The sequence below is a fragment of the Phocoena sinus genome, chromosome 1 (assembly GCF_008692025.1).
Source record: "Phocoena sinus isolate mPhoSin1 chromosome 1, mPhoSin1.pri, whole genome shotgun sequence".
Classification (NCBI taxonomy): Eukaryota; Metazoa; Chordata; class Mammalia; order Artiodactyla; family Phocoenidae; genus Phocoena; species Phocoena sinus.
Window position 1 is genome coordinate 2044896 of NC_045763.1, and position 20353 is coordinate 2065248.

A 20353-nucleotide genomic window follows, 5' to 3' on the forward strand; every position below is an offset into this window, starting at 1 on the left:
CTTCCTGGACAGGCGGAAATCTGGGGCCTGCATTTTCCCACCTGTGAGCTAAGTCCTGCTCTTTTCCTGGAGCTGCTGTGGGGCAAGCTAGTGACCAGGGTGAGGGGCAGGTGTGTGTCTGGTGTGTGTGTGTGTGCACGTGTGTGCGTGCCCTGGGCAGGAGCAGGTGGGCAGCATCGGTGTGTAAGCCCAGCTGCCTGCAGCCGGCCTATTCCTTCTCACCACTGACCCCTGACTCTCAGGGAGGGCAGGCCAGCCCACCACCCTTCGGTGGCCAGGTACGTTTTCAGTTAATTGGAAAAGCCCTGGGTCATGTCCTTGCTCTAGTGACCTGGGGTCAGCGACCTCAGCTCAGTTTCCTTCTGCAGAGTGGATGCAGGCCCTCTACCTGGGAGGCAGAGATTAAGAATGCTTAGCCTGGAGGAAGGACATCCCGGGACCCTGGGGAGGGGCCATCACTGGAGACGGGGCTGCTGGTGGCTGGGTCCACCTGGGGAGGCCCAGACCAGGCCAGCTCGGGACAAAAACCCTCCCAGCAGAATCGGGAAGCACAGGGCCCCAGCTGCAGTGAGGCCTGGAGGGGCCTAGAAGGGTGGGTTGTGGGCAGTGAGAGGAAAGCCCAGGTTCCCCCCAGCACCTGTGCCTGCTGGGGCCCCTCCGAGGGGCCTCTCTGCTCAGCTTGGGGTCCAGCCCTGCGGGCCCTGGTGTCATGATCCCATCATCATGACCCCCTCCCAGGGCAGGGCCAGCCGGGACCCTCCCCACCCCCAGCTGGAGGGTGCTCAGACCTGCCTCCTTGCCGAGCTGCTCCTCTTAGGACCACAGACGTCCTTGGTGTTGGTGCCTAGTGACACTCCCCCCTCCAGATAACAGGGGTTCCCATGGAGGAGCCTGTCACACCTGCTTCCCTGGGGAGGGGGCGACACCAGGAATGGACCTAGCCCGGCCCCTCCTGTTACAAAGTGGGGAGATAGAGGCCCAAGGGCCCTCTGCCTACTGGTGGGGTCAGCGGGTTTGTGGGGGGGCCGCTGAGGCTCCCTAGGACCCCAGCCGACTCCAGCAAAGCCTACGTCCAGACGGGGTCCAGTGGGAACGACACTGTGGTGTCCCAGCCCTTCCACAGGGGCCTCTCGCCTCGGGGCACCAGGGTGGATATGACTGTGGAGCAGTGAGGAGTGGGGGCTTGCGCCCCTTCCCCAGAGCTGCCTGGGCACCTCAGTGCCCAGCCCCGAGGGGCAGTGGGCACCCTCCGCCCTCCCTGGAGAGGTGGGAGCACAGGGGGTGGCTCGCGGGAGCGCAGAGGCCAGGGGTAGGCGGTCACACAGCTGGACGGCCCCCCAGCCCTCTGTAGGGGGAGCATCAGGGGCCGAGCTGAGCTCATCACCCCAGGGCCTGGAGGCCCCCCTCCCATGTGCTGCATGTCCTTGTAAATCAGTTTCCCCTCTATGGAGCAGGGGACATAATTTACATAAAGGGCGCATGTTCCCATGACCTCGTTCTCACCGCACTCAACAAGAGTTTTAGGATCTCTCTGCACATCTGGCTGCTCCCAACCACTAGGGAACATCCCTGACGGGTCCCTCGTGCTGGGAGACCCCCCCCAACCCGGCCCCGGCTGCCCTCTATCGCCCCTGGTGGCCGGCAAGGCACTGCAGCCCAGCCCTCGGCCTACACTGCATCCAAAGACCCCCAGGCCCCTGGGACCCAACGGTGCCTGGCGGACCCCAATCCCCAGGCCTCACGTAGAGCCCTTGGACCGCCGTTTCTGCCCCTTGGGAGCAACGCTGTGCACCAGTGTTTGGACGTGCCGATCCCGCCTCTCCACCCACACCCCTGCGAGCCCTTGGGTTTCGGTGAACCCCACTCACCTCCTCCCGGCTCTCTGTTGTCAGCATTCCTGACATTGGGCCCCAAACCGCGCCCCGCCCCCCCAGTTGTCACCCATCTACCCCGTCACTGGAACCAAGTCCGTTTGAGGGCTGGCCGGGGCCGGCATCCTCACTTTCTGGCCCTTAAGATCTGAAACTGTGAAGGGCTTCACCCATCTTCTCGCGAGATAAATTCCGGTATTTCCGGGGTTTGTTGCCACGTTGAACAGGATCTTATTCTGTATTCTGTTTTCTAGTGGGTCATTGGCAGTATTTTAGAACTACAGATTTTTATAGGTTTTATACATCTCCTATCCTCGATATGATTTTACGGCCCACTTTGCCAAATTCTTCTGATTGTGCTAATCTGTCCCTGGCCCTCTCAGCTCTCCTAAAGCGACAGGCTGGTCTGTCCCTTCCCCGCAGGTCTGAACACCTCTCATTTCTTTTGCTCACCTGATGGTATGGCCTGGGGTCCTCCAAGCTCCGCTGAGGTCAGGAGGAGTGAGTGACGATCTGATTCTCCATCTTTAAGGGAACTTGTTCATTCTTCCCACGAAGTTTACAGGGCCCAACCCAGGTCCTGTCCAGGTGGCCCAGCATGACACAAGCCGAGCCCATGCCCCCAGTTCTAATGTGGAAGGATGGCCAGAAATAGAGGCTGTCACATCAGGGCTGAGGAGACCAGCAACGCGGGGGAGGGGAGGCAGGAGCCCAGGTCGGGGGGCGAGGAGGCCTGGGCCGCTTGCTGGAATCCATCACTTTCCCTGCTCAACTAGTACATTCTTAGCACATGACCATTGCCAAGAAAGCACCTTCCTGTACCCAGTTTCCCAAGAACTTACATCCGAAAGAGAGCTGAACTTTATATGGAATGCTGTTTCTACTTCTAGCAAGACCGTCGTGATTTTTCATGTCACCCAAACACACGGACACGTTTTCTGATGTTAAACTGTCCTCTCATTTTAATCAGGTCCAAGTCCCATTGGATCAAGTGGGTTCTTTCTAAATATTTTTGAGACGCCGGCATATTTTACTCAGGCTTTCTGCATACATGTTGCGAGTCTGTAATTTTCTTTTCTCGTACTGCCCTCGCCTGGTTGTAGAACCCAGTTGGGACTGGCCTCCTGAAATGAGTCGCTTTTCCTCTATTTAATGTTTCTGGAACATCTCACATCAGACAAGTTCCCGTGTCTTGGAAGTCTGGCCCAGCCCCCTTTACCGACACCTGTCCCAGGTGTTCCTGGTGACAGAGGGGGAGGTGGAGCTGTGACTACTGTTTGCATTTACTTGTTACTAGTTTATTCACATTTTTAATTTCTACTTACACTGATCCTGGCATTTTATACTTTCCCAAAACATATCCATTTTTCTAAGTGTTCAAAGTTACTAGTACATAGCTGTTCCTAATACTCTTTTATGTCTTATTCTCTGTGTCTGTAGTTAACCCTCCCATCTTCTGTATTTTTTTTTCTTGCTTCATGTTTAAAAAAATCATCAATCTTTTTAGAATATTCTTCTTTATTACCCTTCAAAGACGGAATTTTAGGTTTGTTAAATGTTCCGTTATTCTCCATTCGCTGAGTGTGAAGTTCATAGACTTAAACATAGATGTGTACATATGTGACTAGAAATAAATAAATATAGGCATAGGTATACACAGCGTGTGTGTAAAGATGATTAAAACGTTATCATTGCTGTGTCTTGCTTTTGTATTGGCTTTTCTATTAAAATCGCCGGTTTAATCATTTCCGCCTGTTACACCCACCACAGCTTTACGGATCTGAGCCTCGACTGCTGGGGCACGTATGTGTGTATATTTACATACAGGCACATACGATGCTTTTCACCCTGAAATAACAAAACTCACGGCCCGGCTTTCTTTCTGTTTACTTTGTACGCTTATACTTCTGTCCTTCCAGGTATGTCTTTCGTAAACAAAATGCTGTGGAAGCATGTTTAATGCAGTCTAGGGATCTGATCTTTGATCATCTGTAACAACTTCAATCAGGCTTTAATCTACTTCCTCATTCTGCTTGACCCTTCCTTCCTGCCTTCCACTGGAGAGGTGAAATTCCCTCCCATCTGAAAGTTAAACATCCTGCCAGCATTTTTGCGGAGGTCACGGTTTCTTATTCAGCTCCAACTGCACTAGAGTTTCGCTCCCTTTTCTCAGTGTCTTTCTCTTCCCCACCTGCCTCAGCTCCTGCCTCACCTGGCTTCCGCTGTGATTGTTGTAATATTCTCTTAGTCACTAGGTCATATGGGAAATGCAGTGACTAACTCACACTTTCCCTTCTTGCTGGGAAGCTTCTCTGAGCGTATTTTCAAGTCTGGTTCTCGCGCGGTGCCCACCGAGGCCCTGGACACCTGAGAATAAACATCCACTTTGCTTCTCAGTGACAGTTTAGCAGGACACATGATTCAAGGCCGTGAGATTCAAATTTCGACATCTCCTCTTCAACGTTTTGAAATCAACATCACCATCTTCTCGCTTTCAGCGTTCCTGCCGTGGAGTCAGATGTCACTCTTGACTCCTGTTTATTTTTTCTGGGATTGTGGCGTTTCTCCTCGCCACTACTATTCTTTAAGTTCTTTGGACGAGGGCTTTTTTATTTTGTTTTATTTGCACCTTGAGTGCTTTCCATCTGAGACCATCCAGCTTTGGACCTGAGAACTTGCTGCTTTGTGTCAATGGGTTTTACCTGCTTCTTCTAGGACTTCAGACACACGGGTGTTAACACTTCCCTTGCCCATTTCTACCGATCTTTCCTTTGTATCTTCTCTCTCTCAGCCTCCATGCTGCCTCCTGCGAGTGTCCTGAGCTGGAGAACCCACTATTCAGCCTGATTCCTGCCACCCTCCCTCCGACTGCAGCGCCCACACGCTCCCGCTCAGTCCTGCCCCTGGTCCTTCTTGGCCTCTGCTTCTTCCCGCATCACGTTACCACCACCATCCCCAACCCCTTCCAGGTGTGGATTATATTCATGTATCTCAGAGTCTTGACATGGTGGCCCATTAATTCGGTTTCCTCTGCTACTGGCTGTTCACTAGTTGTCTAAGGGGACAGGGCTTTCTAGAACCCACCCTATTTTGCCCCATGAGATCCTTCGCCCTTAGAGGCATCAGCTACCTGGGCTGGTGCTGGAGGGGAGGGGGAGGGGGCTACAGCCCAGACCTAGGTGTCCAGCGTGACAATCTGGGTCCAGCCCTCTCCACTGGCTCTACCCTGAAGATAGGGCCAGGGTAGGAGTAGGGAGGCACCCAGGCTGCCCCCAACAGCACCCCTTCCCTCCTCCCCTCGGGGCCATGCTTCCCCCACGCAGGCTCTGGGACTCAGCGCTTCCTCGGTCTCGGGGCACCACGCCCCTCTAGAGCACCGGGAACCGGGATAAACCCCGACTTTGCTTGTGTGGCTCCCCTGTCCCCAGAGGGGCACAGGGGCCAAACGGGCCTCTCCGGCCAGGCGCATTCATGGCGGCAGCCCCAGGAGGCCACCCCGCGGGCCCCACACGAAGCAGTGAACACACAGGCCTTGAGGAAGTGGCTGCTCCTTTCTTAACTTACTGGGTTTCACATGGTACCGAAGCGCCCACCCAGAGGCCCCTCAGGGTCCCGCAGTCCCGAGTCAGGGCTTCCCGGGCTGGGCAGGAGGCGGGCAGCCCTCCAGCGCCCGGGGGTGCAGTGGGCATGTCTGGCTGCCCATAAATACCTTTCCATAAATACGGCCCAGCTGTTTCCAGGTAAACAGGCCGAGCTGCAGCAGTCCCCGGGCCTAGCACCAGAAGAACCTGCTCCGAGGGCAGGGGCCCCACGCCCGCACCTGCACCCACACCCGCCCGCAGTCCCGCCCCAGGGCGCCGGCTGGGGGCTTCCTCCACACTGTGGCCCCGCGCCGGTGCCCCAGTGCTGCAGAGCGCGGCCGGGCAGGGCCTCCCTCCTCGTGGCCAGACGATCCTTGCAGCTGCACGACTGTCGGAGACAAGGGTGGGGCAGGAGTCCCGGCCCCCGGCGTCCCTCCTCAGTGGTCACCAAGGCCCCTGGGTCCTCTCAGCGGCCCCTGGGAGACAGGCCTCGGCGGGCGCTGCCCCTGAGCTACTGCTTCTCTGCGCTGCTGCTGCTGAGCCGGGGGCGGTGGGAGGCTGACTGTGAAGCCACTGAAGGGGCAGGAGACGAGCAGGTCACCCCGGGGCAGGTGCAGACTCTCCACGTTTTCAGAGCTCTGGGCTCAGGACTCCCCTCCTGTCCTTCCAGCCCCAGCCCGACAGAGGGGGGCAGCCCAGCCGCTCCTCCCCAGCTGCCCCCGATGCCTCATTTCTGCGGTCCAGATTCTGGAACGCCCGCCACCCAGTGGGGCCCAGATCACACGCAAGTGCCCGATTCTCACCCCTCCTCTGGCCTCAGTCTGCTGGTAACGAACACGCGATGCCACCAAATGCCACCCTCCTGGCAAAGTGGGGATGCCCCCGGCCCCCTTACCTGGGCCCAGGGCTGTGGATGGGGTCTCGGGGAACTGGGAGGGCCCACCTGAAGGCAGACAGACACGCTACTGCCCCACCCTTTGGTGGGCAACAGAAACGGGGCAGCGAGGCCTGCAGGGACCCCCACTCCCACCCTGCAGGGTCTCTCCCCACCTCACTCCTACGCAAATGATGGGGCCCTCCGGCTCCCCAAAGGCAAGTCCCCAGCCCTGCCTGCTGGAAGAGGGGCCGGGAGGTGGGACTTCAGGCTGGATGCGGGGGGACTAAGTAAGGTCCACTCCAGGACAGAGGGCAGCGAGGCCCTGCCTGTCCTCCTCCCCAGCAGGGCTCTGCTCAAGCAGACGGGGCCTCAGGCAGGTGAACCCCCAGCTCCTGACCCTCGCTGAAGGTCAAGGCCGCCCAGGACGCCTGCGGCGCAGTACCATACCTCACCACCAGGTGCCGCAATGGACAGCGTTCATCCCAGCACCAGCCCCCCAGGTTCTGCCTCCACCTGCCCCACCCCACCCCTCTACAGGAGGTGGGATCCCTCCCCTAAAGGTGCTTAAGAGTTTGTGGCCAGGGCTGCCTCGACGAGGCTCAAAAAGATGCACACACAATATGAAGACCATGTCTGGGGTCCCCAAGTCAAGGAGCCCAGACTGGAATCCCCGCTCACAGCCTGGCTCCCCCTTCACCCCATCTCAGGGCCTGCCCGGCACAGGCCCCAAGCCAGCCTCTGGTCTCGCTTGGCAGACACGACCTCTTGGTGCTGCCTCTTCCCAGGAGCAGGCTGGGCCTGAGGGAGGTGACCAGGACACCAGAGGAGCACAGGTGGCCGGAGGGGCAGGGCACCCCGAGCTCTGCCTGCAGACAGCACATTCCCCCAGAGGCTTAGGGGGCTGAGAGGCCACGGTGCCATCACGGCACCTTCCCCGCCCCTGCCCGTGGGTGCAAACAGGAACACGAATGCACTGGAGCACAGGCATGCCGTGAAGCACACGTGAGCGTGGGAGCACACACAGGCACTGGCACGCACACACTGGGACACACGCAGGTGCTAGCGTGCACAGACGGGAGCACACGCCTGTGCTTACTGCACACACATGCACGGGCGCACCGTCGTGCCCTGGTTCACACACACACAGGGCGAGGAAGGGGTGGGGCGGTGGGCTGTGTCTGCGCCCACCCACGCTGGATCACCCAGCCCTGCCCGTGGGGTCTCCGCCCTCTGCAGTTTGAGCCCACCCCAGCCGCTGTCTGGGCCTGGAGTCATCAGGGCACTGCCGGCTGGCCCACGGCCGAGTCCGGCCCCATGGTCCAAGGGCTGGAAGGTTCACACTTAGCCCGTCAGAGGCCTGCAGATAGCACGGGCGCCGCGCTGGGGTGGTGACCTTTGGCCCAGCCAGCAGAGTCGTCCCTCTCTCCCCCGAGCCTGACTCACCCTGCTGGCACATGGGCCCCACGTAGCCGTCCACGCAGTGGCACTGCCCACTGACAGCGTCGCAGTCAGCCCCACCCCCGCAGGAGCAGCGCAAGGCACAGCCTGGCCCGAAGAAGCCACTTCTGCAGCCTGAGGGCACAAGACACGGGAGAGACGGGCCTGAGTGCCACTCCCATCTGCCTGTGGCAGGGACCCCAGGCTTCGGGCCGCCCCGTGGGGGATGTGCGGGAGCAAGGACCTCGGGCCTCAGCTTCCCTGTCCTGCAGGAGCTCTCACGTGGGAAAGCGCAGGGCACCAGGCACCGGCCCAGGATCACTGCCCCGCCTTCCCGCCCAGCCCCCGGCTGGCAAAGGGGAGCTGGCGGTCAGGGATGCTCCCTCCAGGGCGAGACGGCCAAGAGCCACGAGGACGTGTGTGGAGCCCCCAGGGCCGGCGCCTCCTCCCGGGCACGTCTGGGAGGCTGGCACGTTTCCTTCCCACCTAACTGGGCCCACGCCCAAGGGAGAGGCTAACCGGGGACTCAGGTGGGGACCAGAGGGAGGGACTGGCCTTGACAACCCGAGCAGGAGCTCCGTGCTGGGGCCTCTGCAGAGGGAGGGGTTGGGCACGGTACCCAGGCCACACGTGGCACAGATGGGGCTCCTTCAACACGGTCAACAACACTGACAGAGACCCGCGCCCATGCCCCCCACCAAGCGGGATCCCAGACTCACCCAGGTCACAGGTGGCCCCCATGAGCCCCGGGGGGCATAGGCAGTGGCCGGTGATGGGGTCGCAGGGCACCCCATCCTCGCAGTCACACTGCTGGTTGCAGCCTTCTCCAAATGAGCCCGACTCACACCCTGGTGGGGGCAGTGGGCTTAGCATCACCTGTCCCGTACCCAGGGGCGAGGGGCCGCATGGAGAACGTGGGCGCACGGACCACTCACCCTTCTCGCAGAACTGGCCGCGGAAGCCGGCAGGGCAGAGGCACCTGCCACTGACGGGGTCGCAGGGGGCGCCGTGCTGACACTCGCACGTCCCCCGGCAGCCAGCCCCGTGGAAGCCAGCGGGACAGGCTGAGGGAGACCCGGGTTGGAGCTCCTGACTCAGTTTGCCCAGAGTGAGCAAAGGACTGGGTCAGGGGTCCAGCTCCCCTGTCCTCCCACCCAGGCCCGGCCCTGAGCCGGGACTTCTGGCCCGGGAGCCCCACCGAAGCTGGGGTCAGGCCTCATCTCATCGGGCCCCCGCGGGGAGTGACACGGAAGGCGGAGGAGCGGATGCCGGGACAGGGGCCGACCCCCCGACTCACGGTGCTCGCAGGCCTGGCCGTAGAAGCCGGGGCCGCAGTGGCAGGCGCCCGACGAGGGCTCACAGGTGCCGTGGTTGCGGCAGGAGCATTCCAGGCGGCAGGCGGCACCGTAGCGCCCAGCGGGGCAGGCTGGGGAGGGGGCCGGCGGGTCAGCCTCCTGCCACGGGAGAGCAGGGGGCGCGGGGCTGGCCCCTGGGCACTAGCCTGATCCGCGGGAGCCCGGCAGCCTCGCCCGGCCCTACGGCAACCCGCGGCCCCCGCAAACGCCCTCGAGCTATGGCCCCCCTCGGGAGCCTAGGGCCCCCCACCCTGCCACCACCACACCGGGCACGGCCTCGCTCCCCTGCAGGTACCACCCCTGCAGCTCACACGGCGATGTGGCCCCCAGGCCGCCCCGGACAGACACTCACCCAGCTCGCAGTGCAGCCCGGTCCAGCCCAGGCCGCAGGAGCAGCTGCCGCTGGCAGCGTGGCACAGGCCCCCGTTCCTGCAGGAGCACATGTGCTCACAGTTCACACCAAACCGGTTCTGGGGGCAACCTGGGGACAGTCGGGCACTGCTCAGAGCTCTGGCCCAGGGACGCAACCCCCAGATCCGACAGGCATTCAACAAACACTCCCCGGGCCCCTCAGAACCAGTCCCTGCCCCCCGGGCACACACGCGCCCGGAAACAACACCAACCACATCCTGCCCGTTCATCCATCCTCCACAGATGCCGGGCCTGATCGGCGCTGAGGATAACACAGGACGAGAGGGACCAGGGCCCGCCAGGGGCTGTGAGTGCCTGCCCGGCTGGCGGCAGGGGGTTAGGGAAGTCTTCCTGGAGGTGGTAGCAGAGAGGAGGCTGGGCAACCCTGCACTCCAGGTGGCCCCTGTTCACACGCTGATTGACCCATGGCTACCGTCCTTCCCTGCGGGCCTAGGGGAGTGTGACCGGCCCCTTGACGAGGACCAGAGGGCGGCAGGGGGCTCAGACCTACCAGGGTGCGGGGCCAGGCCAAGCAGGGCCTTGAGGACCGTGCATGCCATCGTAAGCATGAGCCCCACCACAGTCCCCAGGGACTGCCCCAGCTCCCCACCATGGGCTGGGCTCCAGGCCTCCCTCTCTGTGGGGTCCCTGGCCACTGGGCCCAGTAGAAAGGCCAGAGGGACCCCAACCCAAGAGGACATCAGCCAGAAGTCTGGCTCCGTCCTCAGACGAAACAGCCGCCTGACCCCTCCTGCTGGGGGGGCGCTCTGGGTCAGAACGGGTTCATCCCCCCACTGGTCACAGGGAACTGGACAGGTCACTTGATGGCCTGAGCCTTGGAGTCACAGGTCAAGACAAGGCGTGGGATGCTATCGGATGACCCAATGAGCCGAGTGGACACTGCTGTCAGCACAAGCTAGACCCTCACTTATCCTCAGGGCACTTGGGGGATTAATGGTGGGGACCCAGTTCTCTGCCAGTGACCCCAGGGCTTCACCCCATCACCCTCCCCGCGAGGCTGAGGGAGTGATACCCATGAAGTATCCCAGGCAGCAGGGGCAGCAGGCTCTCACCGTGCTCACAGTGGACGCCGGTCCTCCCGGGGGGGCAGGAGCAGGTGCCGGTCACGGGGTCACAAGCCGCCCCCTGCCCACAACTGCACACGTGGGCACAGCGGGGGCCAAAGCGGCCGTGTGGACAGGCTGCCAGGAGGAAATGGGAGGGTGGCCGCTCCAGGCAGGATCCCCCCTCTCTCTGCCGTGTCAGCCCGGGACAGGGCGGGATGGGCCAGGGAAGGCGGGGTGGGGAGACTCCCTTGTCTGCCCAGATGCGGCGGGGCTGCCTGCTGACGCCCCCTGCCTGCTGGCTCTGCTGCGTTTCGCGTGACTCACGGCGGCCCCCACCCACCCTGCCAGCCCAACCAGGATTCCAGATGATTGGAAAGGCCCCACCTGGCTCAGGGAAAGGCCATTCTCTCGGCAGCAGGCCCAGCTGGCCTCTGCACAGCCCCTGGTGGACATGGGCTGAGCCGGGGGCACAGCACACGGCCAGGCAGAGCTGGCCGGCAGGGATGCTTTGGTCACACGGAACCCCCAGCTTAGCCCAGTCTGCGGCCAGGCCCCGGGGGACGGGCCCACGAAGGGGGTGGTCAGGGGCTGTCCTCCCCGCAGGCTGGCTAACCCTAACCACCGAGGCACAGGGAGGAGCTGCCCCTGCCCTCACCCTGGCCACTCACCGAGGCTGCAGTCCGTTCCGAGGAACCCAGATGGGCAGTGGCAGGCCCCTGTGGCCGCGTCACAGGAGCCCCCGTTGAGACACCCACACGGCTGCTCACAGCCGGGCCCGAACCGCCCGGGCGGGCACCCTGCAGGGGGAGGGGCCAGCTGCCAGGGGCCAGGGGGTGCTCACAAAGCCCCCGACCTCCCACGTCATCCTTCCCGAGGGCCCAGCGGGCAGCACGGGCACATTCACGTTGCTGGCAGCCGGCACCGTGGTAGCCAGCGGCACACACGCAGGCCCCCGAGGCAGGGTGGCAGGCCTGGTCCTCGCCGGGACACTGACACTTCTGCCCACAGTTCTCCCCAAAGGCACCGGGCGGGCAGGCTGGGGTGAGGAGGCAGGAGGTCAGTGCCGGCCCTGCCTGGAGTGGGCATCCTCCCGGGAGTCGCCTCCCGGAGCCCCTCCTGGGGGCAGAGGTTTGGGGCCCAGCACAGGGGCACACGTGGCCTGAGCCACCCACTGCCCAAGGGCCCGCCCAGGTTGGTCACCTACCCTGCTCACAGCCGGGCCCATTGAAGCCTGGGGGACAGTGACACTCTCCGGTGATGTGGTGACAGGCAACGCCGGGTGGGCACTGGCAGCGCTGGGCACAGGCCTCTCCAAACCAGCCGGGCGGGCAGGCTGCAGGGAGGCATGGGCCCGGAGGGGTCATCGTGTGAAGGGCCCAGCCCCACCCGGAGCACCAGCGGAGCTGGGGGCTCGCCATTCTCACACCGCAAGCCCCCAATCCCGGCGGGCAGAGGCACGCCCCGGTGACGCGGTGGCAGGCGGCCCCCCGCCGGCAGGCACAGTTCTCCTCTCACAGAGAACCCGAAGGCGCCCTTAGGACAGGCTGCGGGGAAAGAGGCGGGCGGGCTGCTCGGGGCGGCTCCCTGGACAGAGGCGGGGAGGCCCCGGGAGCTCAGCCCACAGCCCTACCCCCTACCTGTCCGTTGCCCACCCTGGGGAGGCCTCCACACCCTGGCGTGAGCCGAGGCCACACCGGAGGAGCCCTAACCCGCCCCACTCACGGCTCTGGCACTCATCCCCGGTCCAGCCGGCCGGGCAGCGGCAGTGGCCTGTGTGCCGGTCACAGAGGCCGCCGTGGAGGCACCCGCAGACGTGCTGGCAGCCGGCTCCGGAGAACCCCGGGGGACACTCTGCAGAGGCTGGGGCAGGGGAGGGGACCGGTGAGGGTCCAGCCCCTGGGGCCCAGGACACCCCCACCCGCCCCTGCTTCCCGCACCCAGAGCCTCGGATCCCGTGTCCTTGGGAAGGAGGGGTGCCCAGTGGGCTGGTGACACTGCAGGCCACACCCCAGGACCCTGACCCCCAACTCCAGGCAGCCACAGGGGGAGGGGGCTGCACCGAGGCACACCGGGGCGCTGGCCCTGGGTTCCAGACCACAGGGTCCCTCCTTCCTCCTCCGCCCGCCTGCCCGGCGCTCACCTTTCTCACAGGCCAGCCCAGCCCAGCCCTCGGGGCAGGTGCAGTGGCCTGAGACAGGGTCACAGGTGCCCCGGTTCTGGCAGAGGCAGGAATGCTGGCAGTCCTTGCCGTAGAGGCCTGCAGGGCAGGCTGCGGACGGAGAGAGAAGTGACCTGCAGCATCCCCGCCAGCCAGGCCGGGGGCCTGAACCCTCAGAGGGCCAGCCCATTGGACCTGCAGGCCCGCCCCAAAGGGCAGGGACCTAGGGCTGCCTCTAGGATGACCTGCTCCAGGGCTCCCCGGGCCCAGCTGCCCAGCCTCCGGGGACTCAGGGCTGAAGGGTGTGGTCCTAAGCCCTCCTCCCCTGCCCCGGTGCCCCATGGCGGGGGCATGGCCCCCGCCCTCCCTGCCCTCCATTCCCAGTGAGCTGTGTGTCCACCTCGTGCCCGACACGGTGTGACCTTGCACGGCCCAGGGAGGGGCAAGCACGTTGCCTGACCCCAGACTCCTGGGCAGGGCTTACCCTGTAGGCAGGTGGGCCCCGTCCAGCCAGGGCCACAGCGACACTGCCCGTGGACAGGATCACAGGAGGCCCCATTAAAGCAGGAGCAGGCCTGGCTGCAGTTGTGGCCGTACGTGTGGGCTGGGCAGGCTGCGGGAGAGAGGGACGGTCAGGGGCCGGAGGGACGGACCCCGGGAGGGGCTGCAGCAGATGGCCCCGGGCTGCTGTGGTCCATCTGCCCCTCCCTCTGGCCTGGGCACCAGTCAGGGTGGCTACAGATAAGGACTGAGCCTAACCCTGACGGGCAGCACCCAGGGCTGATGGGGGCCTCACGCACTCTGGGCACAGCGGGGACCCCGGCGGCCAGGAGGGCAGAGGCAGGAGCCGTTTACGGCGTCGCAGGGCACCCCGGTGCTGCAGTCACAGGCGTGGTGGCAGTCCACTCCGAAGAAGCCGGCAGGGCAGGCTGCAGGCAGGGGGCGGTGATGGGAGATGGCCAGGGGTCATGGGTCCCCACCCACACGCCCGGCCACCCCGGCCTGCACCCTGGCTCACCGCGCTCACAGAAGGTTCCCCTCCAGCCGGCCGGGCAGGTACAGGCCCCACTGACATGGTCACAGGCTGCCCCGTGCTCACACTGGCACTGCCGCCCACAGCCCGGCCCGAAGTAGCCCTGGGGACACCCTGAGACACCAGACCATCAGCTGGGGGGACGGTGCGCCTGACCTAATCCTCCCCAGGCCTCAACCACCACCGGGCCAGGGCCCGGGACTGTGGGGCAGGAGAAGTCCCTCCATACCCAAGGCCTCTGCACCTGTCCCCCAGGTAGGAACCGAGCCCCGAGCCCTGGGGAGGAGTGAGCCCCAGGCCCACTCAGACCCGCCAACCCGGCCAGGGCAAGGCCCTCGTTCCTTAGCAGACACCTTCCTCCCCTCCTCCAGGTGCCAGGTGTCCTGTGGGGCGCAACCGGCCCCACCTCTCCCTGCTGCGCCAGGTGGGCCTTCTGTTGGGCCCAGGCAGGTGGGAGGGTGGAGCCTGGCCCAGGCTGGGGAGGGATGGGGGTGGGCTCAGGCAAGGAGACTCCCTGTTTGCCCAGGGACAGGAAGGCAGGACTAGGTCCCCGACACTCGGGTATGTGCACACGCGCGTGTGCGGGCGGGGCCGGGACTCACGCTGCTCGCACCACAGGCCCACATAGCCGGCCTCACACAGACACAGGCCGCTGATGGCGTCGCAGCTCCCGTGGCCTGCGCTGCAGTTGCAGGGGTGGCTGCAGTCGGGCCCCCAGTGGCCGCTGTCACAGGCTGCAACAGGGGCCGGGTCACCCTGTGCAGGTGACCACAGCCACGATGGGGTCCAGGGCCCTCCCCGGGGCCGGGGCGGAGGCTTCCCCGGGGCAGGGCAGGGACGCTTGCACACCAGGCCGCCGACCTCTCTGGCAGCTGAGGCCGGTCCACCCCGGGGCGCAGCTGCAGTGGCCAGTCACCGGGTGGCAGAGCCCGTCGTTGATGCAGGAGCATCGCATCTGGCAGCTGGGCCCAAACCAGCCTGCTGGGCAAGCTGCAGGGAGGGCAGGGTGAGCGCACTGGGGACACGGGACACTGGGGCAGGGGGACACGGGTACGGGACACAGGGGTGGGACGGGGGGCAGGGGGACACGGGTACGGGACACAGGGGTGGGACACGGGGGTCGCAGGCGGGGCTGAGGTCGGGGCGGCACTCACTGTCCTGGCAGCGGCCGCCCATGAAGCCGGGGCGGCACAGGCAGGCTCCGGTCTCAGGCTCACAGGAGGCACCGTGCTCGCACGCCGGGCAGATCTCCTGGCAGCCGAGCCCCCAGCGACCCTCAGGACAATCTAGCCCCACCACAGCCAGTCAGTCTCCCCTGGGGCCTTGCTGGGCCCATCGGGGAGCAGGAACTTCTGTTCCCACCTGAGCTGTCCCGGAGGAGGGAGAGGGACAGGTCACGGGAACCCCCAGCCTCCTCATGGGCTGCCGGCTACAGGGCGTCCACCCCCAGAAAGGGAGCCCCTGCCCTAGAATGGCTCAACAGGCAAAAGGGGGGCACCCAGAGTGAACAGGTGCCTAGAGGACAAGCCACAGGCCCGGGGAGGGCTGGGGGCTGCTGGTCAACCTGTCTCCACGGCTGACAGCTCCTAGTCATGGCCACTTGGCCACAGGGCGGCCACAGATGCCCACGTCCAGACCCAAGGCTGGTTGGTGTGAGCTCTCGCAGTTGCTGTGGACTGGCCTGAGGTCTGCAGGGCTCCAGGGCTGAGGCCAGGGCTCCCCAAACACAGCTCAGTGCTGGGGTCCCCAAACACAGCCCAGAGTTGGGGTCCCCAAATAGGATCCAGGCTGGGCTCCCCAAACACGGCCCGGGGCTGGGGTCCCCAAACACGGCCTGGGGCTGGGGTCCCCAAATGAGATCCAGGCTGGGCTCCCCAAACATGGCCCGGGGCTGGGGTCCCCAAATGGGATCCAGGCTGGGCTCCCCAAACACGGCCAGGAGTCATGCAGCCCAGGGCGGTTAGGAGAGCACGGGACAAGGCTGCCACTCACCTGCCCCACAGTCAGCCCCGGTCCTCCCAGGAGGGCACAGGCACCGCCCCGTGACCAGGTCGCAGGGGGCGCCCTCGCAGAAGCAGAAGCCTGAGCAGTTCTTGCCGAACGTCCCGGCCGGGCACTCTACGGGGGAGGGTCGGGGCCTCAGCCACCACCACAGGGAGCTGCCGTCCTCCCCTTGCGGCCCCGCCCCGCCCCGGGCACCCGCCCCCTGCCCCAGCAGCGTTGCTGGACACAGCTGCGGTCCCCTGGGTGACGAGGGCGGTCACGGGAGTGGGCAGGAGACGGGGGACATGGAGCAGGACGAGGAGGGGCCTGCTTGGGCTGACCCTCCTTGGGGAGTGGTGGTGAGGGGCGGCCTGGAGACCACAGGCCAGCAGGGCTCGGGGGGCGGGCAGCCAGGACCCTGGAGAGCAGGCGCAGGGCTGGCTCTGCCTTCCTCTCACTTTGGTGCACCCTGGGGACCCCCTGCTGGTCACCCCCCGTGTTCAGGAATGAGAGTGGCCAGGCGGCTCCGGGCCCACAGCAGGGCTTCGGGAAAGAACGCAGGGGCCGCGGAGCCTCGCCCCGCCCGTGAGGGCTGCAGTGGCCGCTCTGGTGGCCTTGCAGGGCGCCGCGCCAGACCTCACACCTGCCCTGGCTGGGGAGGCAACGCGGTGGAGGGAGGACCCTGCCAGCCCCAGCACCGTGTGGCTGCCCCAGTGCTGCTGGAGGGAAAGCTCCCAGCTCAGGAAGGCCAGCACGGACCTGGAGAGGGCGTGCTGAGGCACCCTCCACACCAAAGAATCAGAGCCCACCCCGCACCCAAACACCCAGCGGGGCTGAGAACTGAGGACGCTCCCTGCCTGAGGGGCGTGAGGTGTCAGGGGGTGGGCGGGCGCCAGGCCTGGGGTCTCCTTGGGCCCCGAGATGGGCTCCGGACAAAGAACACACCCTGGTGAACTGTTGCCGTGAGGGCCCATGGCGTGCGGGCACAGGCCCGCCCACTGGACCGCAGGTGCGGCGCAGGGCACTCACACAGGCACCCACGCAGTGCGGACCGGGGCGGGCAGGGAGGCCCAGCGGGGCCGGATGGAGCTGTCCCGCCACCTAGGGGAGCCCCTGCTCCACTGACTGGGGGCAGACGCGTGTTTGGGGGTTAATACTTTCCAGACCTAACAGCAGCGGGGAGCCCGTTACTGCTGTAAAAATATGTGTGTCATTTCCTGTGGCTCATCCTTGGGGCCCTGGAGGCTTTTAAAGAAAAAAGGAAAAGAAAGACAAAGAAAACCAGCAGGGAAGGGCTGGGGGTGAAGGCCCTTCCCGTGTCTCAGCACACAGGCCGCCAAAGAGGGCAGGTGCAGGCAGGCCTGCCGTGTGCTGGAGTGCAGGGGGAGGCTGACCCCTCGGCTGGGGCTGCGCGGTGGCCCCCAGGCCACTTAGGGGCAGCTGGGCGGGCAGCTCTGGCTAAGGGGGACTCGAGCCGCTGCCCCGGTCGGGGTCACACCAGTCACACCGCAGGCCCCCTCGGCCTCCACCTGCCCGCCCGCTGATGGGTGAGGACAGTGTGTCAAGGGAGGTCCCAACCCACCTGCACCCCGTCGGCGGCCACGGCAGCCCCACTGCTCAAAGCCAGGGCTCCCCCATGTAAACGAGGGGCCCCCAGCCTCCAGCCTTGCCCGTGCCTGGTGCCCACTCATGCACGTGGAGGGCCTTTGGTCACCACCCGCGCCCCATGCCGGCACCTCCGGCCCAGACTTCGCTCCGAGCCAACACCCTCGGGAGCAGCCTCTGTCCTCCTGGCTCAGACCCACCAGGAAGGAGCCCCTGGCCCAGCTTCCAGCACGAATCTCACTTAGTGCGTCCTGTGATAGAGTGAGTGGGCAGGTGAGGGAGGGAGGGGGCAATCTTGGAGAGGCACTGGCCCTTCTCCAGGCCTCCCTGCACGTGCGTGCACACACACACACACACACACACACACACACACACACGAGTTCCCACCCTCTCGGGTGCACAGAGACAGGCAGACCTGTGGCTGAGTCACCACTGCGTGACCAGGGTGGGGACATGGCAGGTCAAGGTGCCACCAGGACCAGCACTTCTGGTGCCCGGAGCCCAGCACGGGCCAGATGACCTGCACCCCACCCGCACACCAGGGCTGGTCGCTCACCTTGGCTGCAGTCCTCCCCCTGGTAGCCATCAGGACACTGCTTCCCACACTGGCCGCTGACAGGGTCACAGGCCACGCCCGGGGGGCAGGTGCACGCCTGCCGGCAGCCTGGCCCAAAGAAGCCCGGCTGGCACTCTGCAGGGTGAGAGGGGAGAGGGGTCTGCAGGGTTCCGCCGGCCCTGAGGCCCTCCCTCCGCAGCTCTGCACTCACCGTCCTGGCACCGCTCGCCCCCGAAGCCCGCCTTGCAGGCACAGCTGCCGTCCCTCCTGTCACACGCGCGCGTGTTCCGCTGCTCACACTGGCACTCCTCCGAGCAGCCCGGCCCGAAGGCCCACGGTGGGCAGGCTGCACCCCAGAACCAACCGTGAGGGGGCCTGCCCCCTGCGAGCGCCCACCCTCCCCAGCCCAGGGTCTCCAGGACCCCACGCAGAGCCGCTGGTTTGTGCCCATTCCACAGATGAGAAACGGTTTCAGAGAGGCACTTCCTAGCCAGGAAACGCTCAGGTCCTCACTGCCTCCCTCTATACAATCCTTCTACAAAGAGCTGCTAGGATGAAGTCTGCTTGCTTTTAGCCAGCATCCCACCGCCTCTCCCATCCCAGGCGTCTACGGACGCAGAGAGGGGTGACCCCACCGGGGGCTCAGGACTTGCTGCCAGGAATGTCCCGGAGCTCTGTGCCCTGGAGCTTCCGAGGGAGGCCTGCCCCTGTCCACGCTCAGCCCACCCACCAGCCTGGCTGGGGCTGGCACCGCCCACCCGGACAGACACCCTGGCGGCCAGTGCAGTCCAGAGGACGTGGCTTTGAGCCCACAGACCCCACACCCCAGCCGGGGCACTTGCTGAGTCCCTGCATTCTCATCTGTAAACAGTGACAGTCCAACACCAGCTGGACCATGGGCGGGAAGCACCCGGCCCACGCTGTGGCCCCGCCCCCGGACACGGGCGGCCAGCGGGCAGTGGGACTCACCCAGGTGGCAGAAGCGGCCATAGAGCCCCGGGTCGCAGAGGCAGGCCCCGTAGAGGCGGTGGCACCGGCCCCGGTTGGCACAGTGGCACTTCTTAGCGCAGTGCTTGCCGTAGAAGCCTCTGGGGCAGCCTGGGGGAAGGGGAGCCTCTTGACTGCCCACCCGGACATGGCCCCCGCCCGAGGAGATGCTCCAAGGGGCCCCAGGACCAGCACAGGAGTCAGGAGAGACCTGGGCCCCCAGCAGCCTGAGGACCCTGCACCCCACACAGGGAGGGTCCCGGGGGGTGGCGAGGGCAGGGCAGCCACGAAGTGCACCCCATAGATGCGGCCATCTGCCCTGGCTGGCCCGTGCCCCTAGGGTCTGTGGCCTGGATGGCGGCCAGAGTGGGATGCCAAGCACGTCCCCAGCACACACATGGGAGACGCTCAAAGAAAGCCCGCCCTCCTCGTCTGACCGGCACCTGCAGCGTCCTGACATCTGTCCCTCGGTGGTCTCCTAGCCTGAACCTCTGGGCCTCACAGAGGGAAGGACACGGGCCCAAGCTCAGGGGGCCCAGGGCCAGGACAGGGCTCTGGCATTCCTTCCCAAAACGCTCCCCTCCAGCTCTGTCCTGCCCCCGTCCTGCCTACTGAAGGGCCTCAGGGAGCTGGATGGTGACCCCAAGGTACGTCCACATCCTATCCACCAGGATCACCAGGTGGGGCCATCCTGCATTGTCGGAGCAGGCCTAACCCAACAAGTGTCCTTAGAAGAGAAAGGAGAGGGAGGCCGGAGACGAGAAGAGGAGGCCACGGGGAGACAGAGGCACAGACTGGGGGGAAGCAGCCACAAGCCTGGGGCGCCTGGAGTCTAGGAGACTAGTACGGGGTCCCTGAGAATTGGGACGAACGCCCTCAAGCTCACCTGCACGGGCACACTTTACCCACAGGACCCCGGCTGAGACCTGGTCTCCAGGAAGCCACAGCACATCCTGAGCAGAAGCTCAGAAGCTCTAAAATGCAGACGCTTTATCTGCCGGCAGTCCCTTGGGTCCGTTCAGGGCCCATCACACATACAGCGCCCAACAGGCAGTGGGCTTTCAGCCTCGGCAGAATAGGGATGGCAGATCGCAGGGGAAGATAGGCAGGGACGCTAACCAAGCCGAGAAGGTGACCAGAGGGAGGGGGTGGAAAGCCCTGCCTGGCCGCCCCGGGGCTTAGAAACCTGCCCCACAGAGTTCCCACGGGCAGGGGACAGGTCCACCGATTGCTGCCATCCGCTGCTAAGGCGGGAAGTCCTTGATATGTTAGCTACATCCGCCAGCAAAAGAAGCAGAAACTTAAAGTTCTGAAGGCTTTAAGATAAGGATCAAGCACCTGGGAAACTTATGTGGACTCTAGATCCTCCAGAAATGTTGCAACTTCCAAGTTCAAAAGGATGGTAATGTCGTCCCATGCAGCCGCAGCCCAG

At 64.6% G+C, this 20353-nt stretch overlaps 1 protein-coding gene across 3 annotated transcripts in view; it reads right to left on the reverse strand.

Annotated features, from left to right (window-relative positions):
* Positions 1–5408: 5408 nt before the first annotated feature.
* MEGF6 (multiple EGF like domains 6) overlaps positions 5409–20353 on the reverse strand; it is a 103599-nt gene continuing 88654 nt past the window's right edge. The window contains exons 15-36 of one of the 3 annotated variants that reach the window (XM_032606435.1): positions 18904–19032; positions 18146–18280; positions 17935–18069; positions 15783–15908; positions 14945–15076; positions 14652–14780; positions 14393–14524; positions 13776–13904; positions 13558–13686; positions 13242–13370; positions 12740–12868; positions 12322–12459; positions 11804–11932; positions 11268–11396; positions 10606–10734; positions 9474–9602; positions 9064–9192; positions 8702–8830; positions 8486–8614; positions 7773–7901; positions 6348–6395; positions 5409–6025 (exon numbers count right to left, since the gene is read on the reverse strand). In XM_032606435.1, coding sequence (XP_032462326.1) covers positions 5964–6025; positions 6348–6395; positions 7773–7901; positions 8486–8614; positions 8702–8830; positions 9064–9192; positions 9474–9602; positions 10606–10734; positions 11268–11396; positions 11804–11932; positions 12322–12459; positions 12740–12868; positions 13242–13370; positions 13558–13686; positions 13776–13904; positions 14393–14524; positions 14652–14780; positions 14945–15076; positions 15783–15908; positions 17935–18069; positions 18146–18280; positions 18904–19032 — 2714 coding nt within the window. In that variant the 3' untranslated portion in view covers positions 5409–5963. Of the gene's footprint in view, positions 6026–6347; positions 6396–7772; positions 7902–8485; positions 8615–8701; positions 8831–9063; positions 9221–9473; positions 9603–10605; positions 10735–11267; positions 11397–11803; positions 11933–12321; positions 12460–12739; positions 12869–13241; positions 13371–13557; positions 13687–13775; positions 13905–14392; positions 14525–14651; positions 14781–14944; positions 15077–15782; positions 15909–17934; positions 18070–18145; positions 18281–18903; positions 19033–20353 lie in introns of those variants that run through there. The other 2 variants (XM_032606426.1, XM_032606444.1) reach the window with 2 other exon arrangements.